Raw genomic sequence first — 17,462 nt, forward strand, 5'->3', positions numbered from 1 at the left:
ATTTGAAAGAGACAAAGCAATCCATGCACAAATCATTCAATTACTAATAAAGTAACTGCTAAATTAGCTGGTAATAATTTTGACACTTCATTATGATACTATTTTTCTTCATAAGATAATATAATAAGAAGAAGAAGCAGTCACCAACGACACTTTTTAATTTGATTATGGAGGCAAAGCTAGTGCTGGACTTGGATATGGGGAGGAGTGGTGTTTAACATTAGTGTGGTGTCAGGCACAACTCGGACCCAACGACTTCTTGAACTTAATTCAAAAAGCAAACTAACAGAGAAAACGGATCATCCGATTTACATAAATCGTCAAAAAAATTTTGATCATGGAGAAATCGAAGGGTCCGATTTACTTTATGTGAATTTCAGATCCTCCCTCCATGCAAAACGGACCCTCCAATTTGCTTCAAAAAACTTAAAAACAAAAAACTCAAAGGATCCGGTTTCTTAACTCCAAATCTGAGCAAAAAGCTGTCCCACAAATTGGTGTAACACCTCCATCATCCATAAACCGGCACAACACCTTCACCTCTTCCATAACCAAAAAAATCAGCCCACCAACGAACCATAATACTTTATTGTTATCATATATTGGCCTTCGTACGTAAGTAATTATTTTTGTAATAATTAAAATGAACGCGCAAAGTCTTTTGTAAAATTATTACTATTAGGTATATCTAATCGATTTGTCGTTTTCCCCTTCTGTAATTTATTCAACTCATTAGAGAATTTTGAAAACTGTAAGAAAGAGAACACATACGGTTGCCTATGTTTACTTCCTCCTCTCATCTTTTAAGTGTGTGGAACAACAATACCAATATAATCATGGACTTACATGGTAGCATTCAATGGTTTCAGATTGAGCATTCAATATTAACAAACTTCAACGGTTTAATAATTATAAATCTTTTAGTTTATGTAAAAAATTTGATTCTAAAAAACAATTGATCCTACGGTTTAATAATTATTTTCTATATGTTTCATTTGAATTTGGAATCTCTTATTTGATTTCTATTCTCCCCATTGATACTAATATACTATACTACCTTTTTTTTTATAATTTTCAAAAATATATATAAAAACTAAAAAGATTATATCTTGAAATTAAACTAATTTGAATAACTAATAAGGCATTAATAAAGTAACAATTTATTATATGTTTAGTTTGTATTTTACCACATGCAGTCATGCACGCACTACCATCGTAGCCAACTGCAAACTGGTATACAGATCTGAATTGCCTGATTATGCTGAATTCAAATGCATTATGAGCGAGGCACAATCAAGAAATCGAGCATATATTAGTGCAAGTATAACTCGATAAGATATAATTGTATATAGAACGCAACCTAAAAGTAAAAACTTACATTATCAAACAGCATTGGAAGAATTCCCCCCATAGATATGGATACTACAGTTAGCAAAAGATATTAACATATAAGCAAACCTCTAATGAATTTACAGAAATAGAGGATGAGCAGAGATTCTAGATTACTTAGACCTACGTTGGCATCAATGTAATAAGAGATTGTATAACGTGAAGATCCAAGTTACATGAATAAAGTCTGCAATTTACTTTACTTTACATGGTCGACATCAAACAATGCTCCCAGCCAACCAATTTTATCAGATCACGGATGTCAGATGCACCTAAAATACGAATATTATATTAAAACATACAATAGGCAGAATGAGACTACAGACTAGGACGTTGCACAATTAGTGTGCAAATCATTACAGTCAAACAAGTTACAAAATTAGGATATTATATGAAAAAAAAAAGGGGAAAGTTTTTTCCATCAATGAATAGCAACTCTTATCTTTCATTAGAAAGTTATTAATTTGATATCAAGAAAAGAAAATGGCTGACACTGGAAAAGAAAATAGCTGTAAGTAAACATACAAAGCTTCTAAAATTTGTAGTTTCTTAATGCAATACAACAGCAAAACCGGGGGTCACCACACAGAGAGAGGTTCAAGTGAGGATGGTAGTTTTACGAGTGCAAGGAACAAATTTGAGTCATCAGATTTTACATCAACTAGAATGAGATGTCGCGTTGCATAGATTCAAATAAATATCAAAAGTGACTAATAAATATTATAAAAATAATTTCAAATACATAAATATGAATACGAATAATAAATTATTTTTTGAAAAGTATATATTTTGAATTATAGTAGTTTAATTACATAAAAATATAGGTGGTAAACATTTTAAGATTTTATGTAAAGTAATTATTTGTATAATCTCTAAAGTTATCATTACTAATTTATGTTTCAAAAATTAAAACTGCATAAGTACAAATAAATTGTATTTTTTCATTGTATAGGATTAAAACATAAATATTAAAATAAAATAACATTGAATAGCTACCTTAATTTGAATCAATTCAAAAGTAAACGTTGTATAGACTGAATACAAATTATAATTTTATCTAAATTTGTTATATTTATTGGTGTGTTTTATAATACTATGACAGATAAAATATATTTTTTGTCCTTAAAGTTTGTTAAAAGTTTTAAAAATATCCCTAAGTTTTATTTTGTTTCAATTTTGTTTCAAAAAAATTTTATTTGCATCAAATTTATCCCTGACCGCTAATTTTTCAAAAAATTTAGGACCAATTTAACAACAATTTCACAAGATGTCATGCATTATTGCTGGATTAATCCTAAACTTTCTGAAAAATTTATATTTGATGTAAATTGAAAACTTCAGGAAAAAATTGAAGCAAACCATACATAGATAGTCAAGATTAAGAATTGTCAAAAAGACCATATGACCAATTAAGAATTAAGAATTCATGCAACTTTAATCTTGACCATTGATGTAAAAGATATAACCCAAATTTATTTCTCTCATAAAAGCACTCCTCTCACTTGGACCTCTCCCTATATACTGTGAGTTAACTTAGTAGAATACCAATAGGCACTAAGTGCCACCAGAAGGAAAATTTTCCATCCTAGCATGATCAACAGCCGAAGCTGTTATAAAAATGTTTCATGTTATTTTCAAAACCTTTAACTACATAGCAGAAATGTTATGAGGTTCTCTAACCTTATTCAGCATTTTGCATCTGATCATGCTCGATAAATTCTAGAGCATCGTCCTTGGATATACAACATTAACACGGCTAACCCGGCTTTTATGCGTTACTCTATAGATCTTGTCAGCAACTTCCACAAGCTCTGGGCGGAATGTTGTTGCGATAAATTGTGTGGTTGAAAAGTCTGCCAGACGGCGGATCATATCTACGGAAGTTAAGGATCCCAACACAACAATATAAAATGGAATCTTGATATCAATCAATAAGGCAAGCATAATAATTGCTAAATTTAAATATCACCAAAAGCCCATATCTGAATCTAAACATTTCCCAACTGCCTCCTCCAAAACACATTGATTGCAAGCATGGATAAATTTGAACTTTAATATTATATATCTTCAATAAAAAAAATTATATTTTGAAACAAAAATGTAATTTACGAAGTAATAAAGCCTCACCAATGCAACAAGACCAAGGCTAAAATAGACTTCTCCAAATGAAAGACGAAGCACTGCCCTTTGAAATTCACTTGAAATTGTATTTCTCATGTAAAACTGTAAATTTTAATGTATATGTACCTGCATTTCCCTCTACTAGAAGCACTTAATGCAAGAACTTAACCTGTATCTTGGTGCTTAGGTACGTTTAACAGCAATACTTAAGAGAGAAAACAAACATGAAGGTATTTCCCTGGCCTTTTGAGATGAACCTTAAATGAAAGAAGTTCGAACTATTTTGGATATCAAGAAAAACGTATTGTGTCATTTGATTGATGAATCTCACCTAGTAGGATAAGTCTTTTTAGCTGTCAAAGAACCATGCAAGTAACAGCTTTAGTATTTAGAGGAGATGGTCAACAAGATGACCATTATATAAGCACTATAAAATTTTATCGAACCACATATGCAATACAAGTGACTGAGGAATCACAACCAGTTAATTGCCATGAAAATAAGATAGCAAGAGTAATAAAATGGATACTTCCAACAGCAGTTCTGTATTGTGGATCCAGAGCAGCATCAATCTCATCAAATAGATAAAACGGAGCAGGATCACATCGTTGTATGGCAAAGATAAGTGTAAGAGCAACTACAGTCTTTTGACCCCCAGACAACTGCTTCATGGACTGTGTCTTTCCTTGTCCAGTAAAAGAAACCTGCAAGGAATAAACGTGCCAGGAATGTTGAATAATTATAATTATATACCTAAATTGTGTGTAGTATGAAAGCAAAACAGAAGCTTTGGTTTGGACCGATGCTAGACCAATAAATGAACTGGTAAAAACATTTAAATCATAAGTAAAAAGGGCACAGCAGAAATGCACTTGCCTTCACTTTCACTCCAATGTACTTTTCTACTCTACCCTCTGGGTTTGCTTCACGAGTACCATCCTCATCATCATCGTGACCACCCTCCTAAGGGAAAGGAATGGATACAAAATATCAATTACAATAACCAAAAAAGAAAAAAATAACTTCAATTGAGATAGCTCACTTCTCACAAATTTCAAATAAAAAATTGATAATCAAGCACCACACAAGAGAAAGTAAGAAATCACTTTGAGATAAAAGCATGATCCTATATAACATGCTAGAAAGCAAGGTCCTTTCACAAACCAGATAGAGATTTAACAATCACAAACCTTCTTCATCATCATAAACAGAAGACCACGACCCCCCGGTACGAGTTCAGAAAACACTTCATGAAAATGCCAAGCAACACCTTTGAAAGTGCGCTCTATTGATTCATCCTTCCGTTGATCAAGTACAGATATTAGCTCTCTAATTTTCTGCAATTACTCAATGCCAGTGACAGAGAACTCAAATAATTTAGTGATGCTGTATAGACCAGTGTCAAAAAAAAAATGCAAAAGCTGGGTTTGGATGTTTCACATTCAAAATGAACCTTAGTACTGGAATACAACTCACATAAGAAAATAAAAGCAGTCAAAAATATAAAAAGGGGAAAAAGTTATTTCATACATATGCAAGTGGTTAACACCTTTTTCAGGGACAAATCAAAATATCACCACCAGTTTCAGGGAGAAATGAAAATATCAACAATCAGATGCCATGAAAGATCAGTTGTACCAAATCTTTCAGATGCTATAGTGCAGAACAGGAACAAGCAATGTATATCAAGCATTTAGCTGTCAGGTAATCACCCACCTTAATGTGAATTATAAAGAACCATTTCAACCAAAAGGCCAGACAATTACCTCATCTCCTGCATCATGTTCAGCTTGCCTTTTCTGAAGTTCCTCTCGTTGTTCTGTAAAATTTATATACTGGTCAAGCGCTTTCTTGTTTACATGACTGAACAGCTGCAGTTGATCATTGCACCTGTGCAACGCTTCATGCAATTCTTTGATATTCCTCCTTTTGTACCTAAGAAGGTGCAATAAAGTTAGCTAAAACCAAACTATAGAGATAACAACAAACTGCAAGGAAATAACCTATAACTGTAACAGCACATATCTTCTGCATTATTTAAAATATGGCAGATTTCTTGATCATTTAAAAGAAAATTAAAAAATAAAAATAAAAACTTTATTTATGTCCCAAAATTGAAATAAAAAAGAAATGATCATCAAGAAAAGCCTTACGTCTCAAATGCATCTGATGTCAATGGACCCAGTTCCCTTATTTTCTTTGTATATTCCTCTTCTTTAGCAGAATATCTATTTTTTTTACTCAGCAACTGCTCTAATTCTTCTGTTTCTTCCTGAAGTTTTCTTTCATACTCATCCTCCAAAGACTGCAGACCATAGTCATCATTATTGATGAAGCAAAAATTAGTATAGCCAGCAATCAATCTATAAAATTGTGTTTGGTTCTGAGAATAGGACAAAACAAAATACGGAAAACAAGACACTAAAGACAGAGACACAAAAATTAATGTTCTTATATTTTGTTTGGTTATAAACTAGAACATATTACAAAAGTCCAATTTACTCTTGTTTTTTCCATAAAAAAAGTTTAGGAAGAAAAGTATAACGAAAAAAATATAATTATGAAAATTTGATAAAATAATGAAAGAAAAAATAGAAAATAAATTGTGTCTCTTGTTAGTATCAGGAAGCACACAAAATACACTAATTCAGTGTCTCTGGACATATCTTATTTGCCAATCATGATTTTGTGTCTGTGTCCCTATTTCAGTGTTCCGTGCCTATAAACAAACACAGCCTAAGAAGACTACATACCTTCAACTTATTGATTTCTTCTTTGATCTGTTTGATTTCCTTTGATCGTGCACTTATACTATCAGAGACACCTGAGAAAGATAGTGTTGTCAACCATGGAATTATAATGTTTCTTCAAAACATCAAGAAAAGAAAAGATTAAATGGAAGTCTCACTTCTAAGCTGCTGCGTTGCATCATCAACTAACAATTTAGCATCGCTAAGTTCCTGTGCCTTCAATCCAGCATCTACACCCAGAGTGTCATCATCAGCAGATGATATTACAGCTTCCAACTCTTGCTTTCTTCTCCTCAGGTTTGTTGTTAGATTAGTTTCCAGCTCCGCTTTCCGTGCTTCCGTCTGCAAATCTCAAGTTAGAATAAGGATCTAGCACTATAAACTGTACCAATACAAATACTATCAATTCAATAACCTCGATACGATCAGCCTTGCATGCAACAAGCTGCTCTTTAAGTTCCTTGATTTCGGGATTCAAATCAGACAAAAGCTTCTTTTCCTCTGGTGTTAAATGGTCAATTAGTTCCGTGCCCATCTCGGCTGTTTTCATTGCCATACTAGCCTTAAGCTGTTCAATCTGATTCTGGACATCAAGAAGTGACTTTTCCTACAAGCCATTAAGGAAAAACTTAAAAATTATTGACACTAAAAATTCCACAGCCAACTTCCAACAGAAAAGAAACTCCAAGGGGATCATCTTGTATAATATAGAAATATAATAACACCTTTTTTGAAAGTGCCTTAGAAATCAATTGCTTCTGCTTGTTAGCATTTGCAATGTCCTGCTTAAATTGTTCCATTTCTGATTTTCCATGAGCACACTCAGCCTCAATCTTCAGCTGCTCGGTAACAAGTTCAGTGATCTTTTGGTCTATCTGTGAGGTTAGTTCAGTGGAAACAAATATACCATGACAAAGAAAAGCATGTGCATTGAAAAAACATAGGTGTCACTATAAAAGTTTCAACAAAATATAGAGCAAAATAATTATCTAAGCAAAATCAATCATTGTCAACAAACAACAAAATCAATAATAATAAAACAAAAAAAATCGATGACTTTAGGTAATAAGAGTTCAAAAATCATTAAAATCCACTTAAGGGCTATGGAACCAACCAAGTGCAGTCACACACGCGTTGTCCAACTATTCACGGGGAGAGGGGAAAAAATCCAGATATAATCTTATTTTCTAAAACTTGCTTGACAAAGGTCTTTATAATTTTATACACCAATGCACCTTCATCCACTAAATCATTACTCTAAGAAAGCAACATGAATATTCAAGAGAAACCAGAAATCTAAATGACAAAGAATGATGAATTTACTGTTTGAAGTTAACCAAATTATTAAGTTAATGCCTTCCTTCCTCCTAGCCTATGGAGCTACTTTTCTCTTTTGGGAGAAAGAATATCATAAGAAAAGAATGACACAAAAAGATAGGATGAAAAGAGATCTCCTTACTGGTGCAAAAAACAACCCAAGTAAAAACTATGAGTGAATCAGCACAAAAAAATAAATAAGTAAATAAAGGATTTCATTTATTAAAACATATATAAATATTAAAGGATATCTAGCAGGTCAGATCTAACTTTCATCAATTCCTCCACTTTTGAGTAAATTTCATCTTCATTTTGCTTAATGGTATTCATAAACTTCAATTTTGATCGTCTGTGATCATAAAATCCTCCCGTCATACTACCTTTCTTGCTAACTTGATCACCTGTAATGAAGCACACAGCTTATAGTCAAAGGCAAAACACACAGCCAGGCCATATCATGTAGACAAGCCATGCAAAGCATTTCCACACCAACCATCCAGTGTTATGCAGTCAAGACCATCAGTCCTGGCAACCCTTGAAGACACATCCAAATTCTTGCACACAACCGTCCGGGCAAATAGCTAAGAAATATCAGAAGTGATGAGGGAAATCAATCCATCAATATAGTCAAGAAGATAGTATCACCAGCCACAGACAAAAAACTTATAATTAGAAGTTTACAACCCTTTAGCAAATTGCTCCTGACATGTATTAACTTGTGTAAATAAAAGTTAACATCTGTTGTAGAAGCTAACCTGACTGAATGCAGGGTTATAGTCATGTTTAAACTTCAATTTCTTTAAGAGAGGGATGACATCAGAACTTTGGGGATAAGTAATGCGTGGTGCCCTCACTCTGTTAAGTGGGATAAATGTAACTCGTCCACCTTTATGTGCGTTAAGATGTCTAATTATCTGGGTTGACGTGTCATCATTTTCAACAACCACATGGAATAAGCTGTTTAAACAAATATATTAAAAGGAAAATGTTAAATTGCATGTCCAAGTGAATTGAAACCTGTAAGGAGATCACAGCCTAAGAAGAATGACCAGCACCTCAAAAGGATTGAACAAGTGAAAGCTTTGCATGTTCCAACACAAAATCCATTTCAATCACACCAATGGAACATAGAGAAAAATACACACTAGAATGCTACAGTTTGCATAGCCTATATTTCAAACGAAATATAAGGGAGAAATAACCTGTTTCCTGCAGTAACTTCAACTGCTGTGAAGAATTTCTCCTCACAACTCAGCAACTCAATGATCGGACCATAAACACCAGAAATGTTATACTCCCTGCAGATTTTCCGAACTGAGTTCATCCCCCTTCTGACATCCTGAACATAAAGGAGTGTCAAGTATGGTGATAGAAAAAATGGCAACATCTCAGTGGAGTAAGTTTATAGAAATAAAATCATGACAGAACATCCCTGAACTGGACAGATAACAGCATCTTCCACTGCATTCCCAGATGCTAAGTACTATCGATTATTAAATGTCCAATTAGATTGAAACATCAGCACAGAACATCATATACAATTGCAAAGGATTTTATTACCAACACATTAAAACTCCATAGACATACATGGAAAGGAGTTATATATATATATAATTCTTAATAATCCCCCTTTCAATTTTTAAAGTCCATTCTTGATGGTTTGTTTTAGTACTGCATAACCTAAAGGACAGAAACCAGGAAGCACTTATTCTTTCAAGTCCTTTCCTTTTATATTATTATAAAAGAGCAAACTCTGCCCATGTTACACAGCTGGTCCTAAGCCCGGATAAAAGAGAAGGGTTGTGACCACATAAAAACTGTCAAATCTTCATGACATAGACCATTATTATGAAACAGCAGTAAACTCATTAATCAAATAAATTGAAGGTTCCTCACCACAGAACTCAACCACTTGATACTTTCTTGAAGTTACATATAAATTCTCCAAGTAATGTTGAGCTGCAATGTATATATAATATATATAGCAAGATCCCCTAAACAGAAAGCAGTTTATAAGATTTTAAGGACAAAGATCTGTATATGTTGTAACAGTTAGCCTAAGTCAGGCAGTATATCTAAGTGATTCTATATTTATACCCCAAATTAGCACCAACGCAGCAACACCTGTGTAAGTGATTCTAAGGTTAAACACTAAATTAGCACATACGTACCACACACATAGTGAAAGATGGAAAATCCTAGATTTACTGTAACATTTCTTGAGAATCTAAAAGTCTCAGAAGTCAGAAGTGAGATGATAAATAAGCAAGAAAGAAAAAACACTCACACCGGGAATTGCGTGATCAAGGCTCTTTTCGGCCTTCTCAACTTCAGCTCTCAGCTTATCAATTTCAGCAGTAAGTGTATTTTCTTTGTCCCATAAGGACCTACGAGACAAAAATTTAAAATCACAAGTAATATCTTTGTCACTCTGTAAAGTTACCAATAATAACATTTATTCTATCTAAAATAGTATGTAGGTTTCACTACTTAGTCCTTATAGTTTACTCAAATTTTCAGTTAGATCTTTGCAAGCCATTTTTGTTTTAGAAAAAATAATATGAATTATTCTTGGAGTATTTCTTTTATTTGATGTAGGATGAATTGTGGAATATTTTGTAAGCGAATATTCCATGAGTATTGTGTTTTTTTTTTAAAGATAACCATTTGTAAATTGCAAACTTTTAATCTATAAAGACCTAACAAAAAATTCCCTAAAACTATAAAGTCCAACAGAATTCATAAACCTAATATTCATTCCTTTATCCCAGAAAATATATAAACAGTGCAACAAAAGATATACATACTTCCTCTTATCCTGCAACTTATCTCTTTGAACTTTATAATTATTAAACCCTTGCCGTGACTGGTCAATGTGAGATTGCAAAGTAGTAATCTGAGATCTACATTTCTCAATGGTCTCATCACAGCCATCCAGTTCACCTTTAAGCCGACCAATTTCCTCCAAGAGCATTTTTTCCTGTCCCGAAACAAACACCAAAAATAAATAAATAAACAAAGAAAGAGAAACAACATATGTTGATAAATAGACAGCATAGCTCAATGAAATTCATAAATACAAATCTAGCAGCCTGATAAAAAGTAGGTGCCTTGATGTATTTAAAATAAAAGAAAAATGGAAGTCAAGGCTCATTATAGCACATAAAGAAAAATTAGCACTTGCCTGCCCTGAGTTTGAGGAAAGCACTCGTTCAAGATCTTCTATCTCCTTGCGAAGCCACTTGTCACGAGCAGCTTTACTCGAAAACTGGGTTGCACGGCCTTGCTTTAGGTAGAGTATACTGAGCTGTTTCTCACGCTCCATTATTCTGATTTATAACAAAATATTTTTTTATTTATTTGGGAAAAAACACAGTTGAGGTTGTTGCATGTTCTCTACAAACACAAAACAACTTACCCTTGCTTTACTAGAGAAAATTTCTGCAAGAATGATGAGGACAAACAATATTTCATTATCTTCTCTAAAATTAGTTCTTTAAAGATATAGAATGAAATTATAAATAGGCAACAGAATGATATTAAAAACAAATCATCTCGAAAACACTAATATGTACATTCAGAGAGCGTTGCATCCAATTATATTATTCAACTGCAACTTTAGACACCCACAACCATAGCTTACCGCTTGGTGATTTCTTTTTCTTCCATAACTTGTTCCTCATACATAGGTCTGATTCTCTCCAGCTCATCATTTGAATCTTGAATGTTTCTCTCAAGTATCTTCAGTTGTCTTGCAGCATCTTCCTGAAAGCAGGTAGATGAGAACAGATCTTGGACAAACCATCCCATCAAAAACAAGTCAAACAAGTAATCAACCATCATAGTGATACCTTTGCTCGAATATTTCCAGTAATCTTCTCTTGTAGGTCCTTGACATCAAGCTCAAGCTCTGTGTGCTTCTTTAAAGCCTTTGTTCGTCTCTTTTCTATACTTTCTTTCTCTTTGTTAGAGTTTTGAAGTTCTTTTGCAACATCTTTCAATGTATTCTCTAAATCTTTGATTTTCTCATGGGCATCAAGCACATCATTATACTTTTTTGCAGATGTTTCAGAAACCTTGGCTCGGGCTTCTTCTATCTAAAACAAAGTGACAAGCATTCAACTACAGGCATCAAAATCCAATATTTCAAAATTCTAGAGGAGAAATCAAATAGGGTTTCTTCAAAAGCAAATCTAATCAATAGAACACAATAAGTAATCATGAATAAACTTAAAGATGCAGTAAAATTTAACATAGACAACCTCCATAAGTTTATGTTGAGCATCTTGAACTTCTTTGCTATAAATAGCATATTCCAAAGATTTTCTCTGCTTGTCAAGCTGCTGATATTTCCGTAGTTCCTCTTTCTCCTCATCCAATTCCTTCAACCTCTCATCTAGATACTGTACAACTTGAATTATTTGCTTTCTTTTGTTACCTATCAAACAGAAAAAATTCTGGTTGATAAGAACTCAATGACAAGAATAATGAATAACATAAACCAAAAGCCTTAAAATTAACTAATTAAACAGAAAAACATGCCAGTTTCCTGCATAATTTTCAGACTTTCATGACGTCTCTCCTCATAAACTCTAGTACCACCAATTTCTTTCAATAAATCCAGTCGTTCTGAGTCTTTCATCAATGTTAGTGACGATATCTATGCAACAATAAGAAACAAACAATCAAGAACTCTATCCAGCTCACGGTTTACCATATATTTATATTTATATGTAATATCTGACGAAGAATCTTATCAAAATGAAACACACATTTAGGCACCCCCACCATGCACCAATACCTTTCCTTGCTGCACAACATAGTAAGGATTTGTGCAAGAGAACCCAGCACTTTCCAGTAAATTCATCACTTCAGTTTTTCTGCAGATCATTTATCATTTTCTTTAGGAGCAGAGGGAAATAGTCATTTGGCTAAGCAGTATAAACCAGAATATTTCATTTTCCACTGAAGGCAAAAGTGAACGCCAAAACACACGCACTAATATGTTAATAAATTCTACTCACGTTATGTGTTTTCCATCTAAAAAATACTCATCCTTCTTCAAACCAATAGTCCGGCGCAAACGCACTTCCTCCTTGTCAACCTATTCAGCAGCAAAGATAGATGCCAAGATTTCAAACAAAAATTATTGCCAATCGTATCCATATTCTATAAAAACAAAAATCACTAGAGTCTTGAGCAATTCTGAAGCAATGGAGAAATTACATCACCCTATCGAGGCTGAAGCATTTAAAAAAAAGGATTTCCATATGACTTTAAAAAAATACAATTATAAGAATCACATCAAAACTTAGGTAGTTTTTTAAAAATTGAAAGAGAGAATACCCAGAGTACTCTGAATCAAATGACTCAGAGCAAGCAGAAAGTATTTAACATCATTTTAAAGTATGTAAATTAAATAACTAAAAGAGGCAATGCACAGAAAGAAACTGCACTCATCTTGTAATCACAAATTTATTTAGTGAAAACAAAACCTTTATGTTATTACTCATTAACTCATTTGCCAAAAATGGGTTGAACAGCATTACCCATAATATGCATTCATTAGATGAGAACACACAAATATCCAACACATTGTTGCACTTAAAGCAATTAAGAAATGACATGTTAAAAATATTAAAAAGGCAACTTGTTAGCAGAATACCATATGAATATTTCTAACAAGAATATTAAAAAGGCTCTATAGAATTATCTTTCTAATAAGAAACAGTAGTACCCAAAGAAAGCTACTTTTCCATAATCCATCACCATGGCATTCACACGATCTGTTATATACTTTTTAGACAACAAAAGATGAAAATAGCATACAAAAAGATGAATAATAAAAAAAAAATACTGGAATACGGTTGTCTGAATTGTCAAACACAATCTCCACAAATGCAGATACAACCTGCTGCCCAGCCCCTTCCTGTACAGAGAATAAATCAACAAAGCATGCCCAGGTTCTAAAATTGAATAATAAAACATCGGAACCAGCAGTAGGAATGAAGAAATATGCACAATGCCATACATGGAGTAATGAATGTCGATCCTCATTGCGTAGGTTCTGATAGAGATCACTCAACACAAAACGAATGGCTACATATGGAAACACAACTTTTTATTAAAAATAAAAGATTCACAAATCAAATGTCGAAGATAAATTTCAGTTGCATTCCAAAGAATAGATCACTGTCACCAAATTAATGTAATAGAGGCAAAAGAATGGCTGTTTCCATACCATGGAAAAAGTTTGACTTCCCGGATCCATTAGCACCAACTACAAAATAAATAATTAAACAAATAAATAAGATATTAATAATGTTACCAACTAATTTCTCTCTATCTCTATCTATACACACAAATACACACACAAGTTCTGACTAATGAGAGCAATCAACAGTTTCTTTGTTTTATATTCTTAATTCTAAATCTTAAAGCTAAAAGAATTCTAAAGGATTGAACAATTTTACCTATAATTTGACAAGTCTTTAATCTTATTCTAAATCTCAATTGAAGTAGGGCAATCCTCCATGGAAAGTGTGATCATTTTCAGTTATTTGGCATTATAGCTGCGGATGATACAAGGATTTTTAAAAAATGCCCATGGCAAATTTTGGGCCTGCCGTCATACGAGTGACGCAACACCATGGAAATCACGGGAGCCACAATGGCAACGTCATGGTGGATCCGGGTGTGATCTTTTGCATTTGGAGGGTTGTTTATGTGTTTTCAAATACCCTAAAAGTTTAATCTTTAATTTACCAAGCTAACGTTCTCCCCCTTTCCTTTTCCACTCTATACGAAGTCACAAACCCACTCAACTAGAAAATCTCTTCCCTCTCTACTCTCCCTCCCTCCCTCACTCCCTCTTTGCTGCTGAAGGACCTGCCGACAGCATCCTTCCCGTGTGCCACCACCGGTTGGCTGGCCCTCCTTCATTCTCCAATCTGCTTCCTTTTTTCTTTACAATTTGAACTATTTTTTCCTATTTTGAACCCTAAATTCTTTGTTTTTTCATTCTAAACCCCATTTTTTCTCTTCTCAATTTCTCACCCCTCAATTTTTTTTATTTTCTATTCTAAACCCTCAATTGGCATCTGCTGCTTAGTTTATATTAATAATATTATTATTTATGTCATTTTGTCATTAATTTTAGTTTTTCATATCTATTGTTATATATTGAATAAACAGTTTCATATTATTGATAAAATATTATTAATATATATATATATATACAATTTATATTTTTTAACGTATCCACCATTTCCGCCACAGCTATCCACTAAAACTTTATGCCGGCCTTTTACCACCCTTCCATGATCCTCCATCCTCCATCGAAAACTATGGAAGACATCGGTGTAATCTCAAGCAAACCCAATAGATCTCTTTCAATTGAAGTTTTTTTCTATCCAAAAATAGATGGAAGAAGGAAAGAAGTTCACAATAACAAAAACCAAAAGTACTTCCCATCTTGCTTATGGCACTCATTGGAGCAGCTATTAAGGTTAGCTTCCACGGTTTTGGGAGATGAAGAGGCTAAAATTTTATCACAATCTGCTATGCCACAATACAAAGAAGTTGGCTAAAGTTAAAATTTAAATGTACTTTCTTGAAGAGAATCCTGTGACACGTCACTTGATTTGGGGTAAGATTCAGCCACTTGCATATATGATATATCTAGAGCAAATCTTATGGAAGTTTCTCTAAAGGACATGTTTAGGGATTCGCAAGTTTGTTTTGGTTTTTTACCCATCTAGCTTTCGTTTTGTAATTCTTCGCCCTTGATTTTTGTAGTTTTAATGTTTTATCTGTCTCAATCAAATCCCTCCTAAAAAAACCATTATGATATCACTAATAGGATTTTACAGAAACTAATGTCTACCAAGCTATGAGAATATTTTCTAGGAAAGAAAATACACCAAAACACTTTAGAACATATTGCCTCAAAATGTAATTTGTTGAGTTGTGACTACAACATATCATGACTGACATAGCCAATTGCCTGTTGGTTTCACATTTATAAACCCCAAAGAGTAACTTGGACAAAAGCTACAACAGAGAAGCCTTTACCCAAGCCATGGTTTACAAGGTTACCAAACAACAAACCAAGTAATCGTGCATTTTAAAGGATTTTCCAGAATAAATAGTAGAAAGCATCTAAAAAGGTATTTTAGAAATTATTACCAACACAATTAACTTTAGGACTGAAAGGCTCTGTTGCAATTTGCTCTTTGTAACTCTTAAAACCTTCAATCACAACCTAGAAAACAATCCAAAAATGCATCAAACATCCATTTGGCAAGGAACCAATTTCAAGCAAAGAAATTATGTAGTATGTCCAGAAGAGGAGCACTGCAGGCTTTGTAACAAGAAGACATAATTTAACCAATTCTACCAATTTTGATTACACCATAACTCCATAAGTAATAAATAATAAATAATTCACATCCCAAGGGACATTACCTGCTTAATGTACATGTTGAAACTGACGTAACCGTACCTACGATAATAAAGCAAACAATCCATAAGCATCCATCAAATTAGAAAAAAAAAAAAAAAAAAACATTTATATGCATTCTTTGGTCACAGCAGAAGTGCACGCACAAAATGAGAAAAAAGTTACCATCACAAGAGAATTCAAAATCCACTTGCTTCATATCGAGCATTCACACACCCAAGTGAAGCTAAAGCATAATTACTTTACTAAACCAAATTTCGAAAAAAAAAATCAGGAACGAAAACACTAAAAAAAATATAAAAAAAACTACACGGATGCTCTCGTATTCAAGCACCAAACCATAGAAATCCGAGTAATATTTACCTCGTGAACCTTTTTAGCGTTTCAAAAATTTTTCAGAAAATTGAAAAAAAAAAGACAGCGAAAACGCATTAGCAGACTAAGAAGAGGAAGTATAGAGAGTCAAAAGAGTATTTGTACAATGTGTATAATAGCTATTATCCTGATACTGGAATGATTATTTTAGATAATATAAGTGTATTATATTTAAAAAATTAATAATATTTTATCATATTAGATTAAATAAATAGTTCATTATACACATTATATAAATACTTCGTTGGCTTCCTAACGAGATTCGACTAAGAATCATGTTACGACTTACGAATTCGTTGCAACTTTATGGATGAAAAATGAATTGGAGAATTGCAGAGAGAGTTAGTTACCTGGCGCACCTTAGCCTACTTTTTCGATGGGAACGTGGAGGAAGCGGGAAAAAATTGGGATATTTTTCGATTTTTGTTTTTAGGATTATGCTATGTGTATATTAATATTAGCTAAATCAATTATTAATATAAAATATATGTTAGAATATAAATACACATTAAAAATAAATTAAATCACATATATATTTATACATAAATACATTAGTAACTAATTTAATGACTGATTTTGATATACAAGTAATATTTTTCTTGTTTTTAATACAGAATTAAAAAAGAAAGAGCACAATCAATACAATTTTATCTAGAAAAATAATATCAATATATTTTTAAAAAATATCATTCTTTATATATTAAAATTTAAAATATTATAAGACACTAATTTGAATATCATATTTGTTAATAAAATTTAATTTTTATATATTATTAATATAAATAATTAGAATAAATTACATATGTAAATTGACTGAAAATCAAAATTATGTAGATGTCCTAAACTGAATTGTAAATAGAATCAATTGGATTCGATTTAGTATATATATATATATTGTATCCGTAGTAAATAGAATCTAACTTGATTTGATTTACTATTGTACAGCACACATACTAAATTGAATCAGCTTTTGATTCGTTTATTTATTATTCATTGACTTTAAAATATAAATGTCAATAAAAAAATATCTCTTATTTGTATTCAACTAA

General features: G+C 32.6%; 1 protein-coding gene across 1 annotated transcript; it reads right to left on the reverse strand.

The window, feature by feature from the left end:
- Nucleotides 1-1,238: 1,238 nt before the first annotated feature.
- LOC130939311 (structural maintenance of chromosomes protein 3-like) lies at nucleotides 1,239-16,106 on the reverse strand. Its single transcript, XM_057867424.1, is given in 31 exon segments — nucleotides 1,239-1,422; nucleotides 1,517-1,661; nucleotides 3,070-3,127; nucleotides 3,130-3,263; nucleotides 4,040-4,214; nucleotides 4,387-4,473; nucleotides 4,701-4,847; nucleotides 5,277-5,445; nucleotides 5,664-5,815; nucleotides 6,264-6,334; nucleotides 6,419-6,602; nucleotides 6,676-6,867; nucleotides 6,986-7,136; nucleotides 7,828-7,978; nucleotides 8,071-8,158; nucleotides 8,333-8,534; nucleotides 8,780-8,916; nucleotides 9,865-9,964; nucleotides 10,385-10,557; nucleotides 10,762-10,906; nucleotides 11,221-11,342; nucleotides 11,429-11,674; nucleotides 11,840-12,015; nucleotides 12,120-12,237; nucleotides 12,379-12,457; nucleotides 12,602-12,681; nucleotides 13,435-13,506; nucleotides 13,609-13,676; nucleotides 13,819-13,857; nucleotides 15,765-15,840; nucleotides 16,044-16,106. Coding segments are annotated over 29 exon segments (3,654 nt in total). The 3' UTR covers nucleotides 1,239-1,422; nucleotides 1,517-1,661; nucleotide 3,070.
- Between the last annotated feature and the right edge of the window lie 1,356 nt (nucleotides 16,107-17,462).

The sequence above is a fragment of the Arachis stenosperma genome, chromosome 7, assembly GCF_014773155.1.
Source record: "Arachis stenosperma cultivar V10309 chromosome 7, arast.V10309.gnm1.PFL2, whole genome shotgun sequence".
Lineage (NCBI taxonomy): Eukaryota > Viridiplantae > Streptophyta > Magnoliopsida > Fabales > Fabaceae > Arachis > Arachis stenosperma.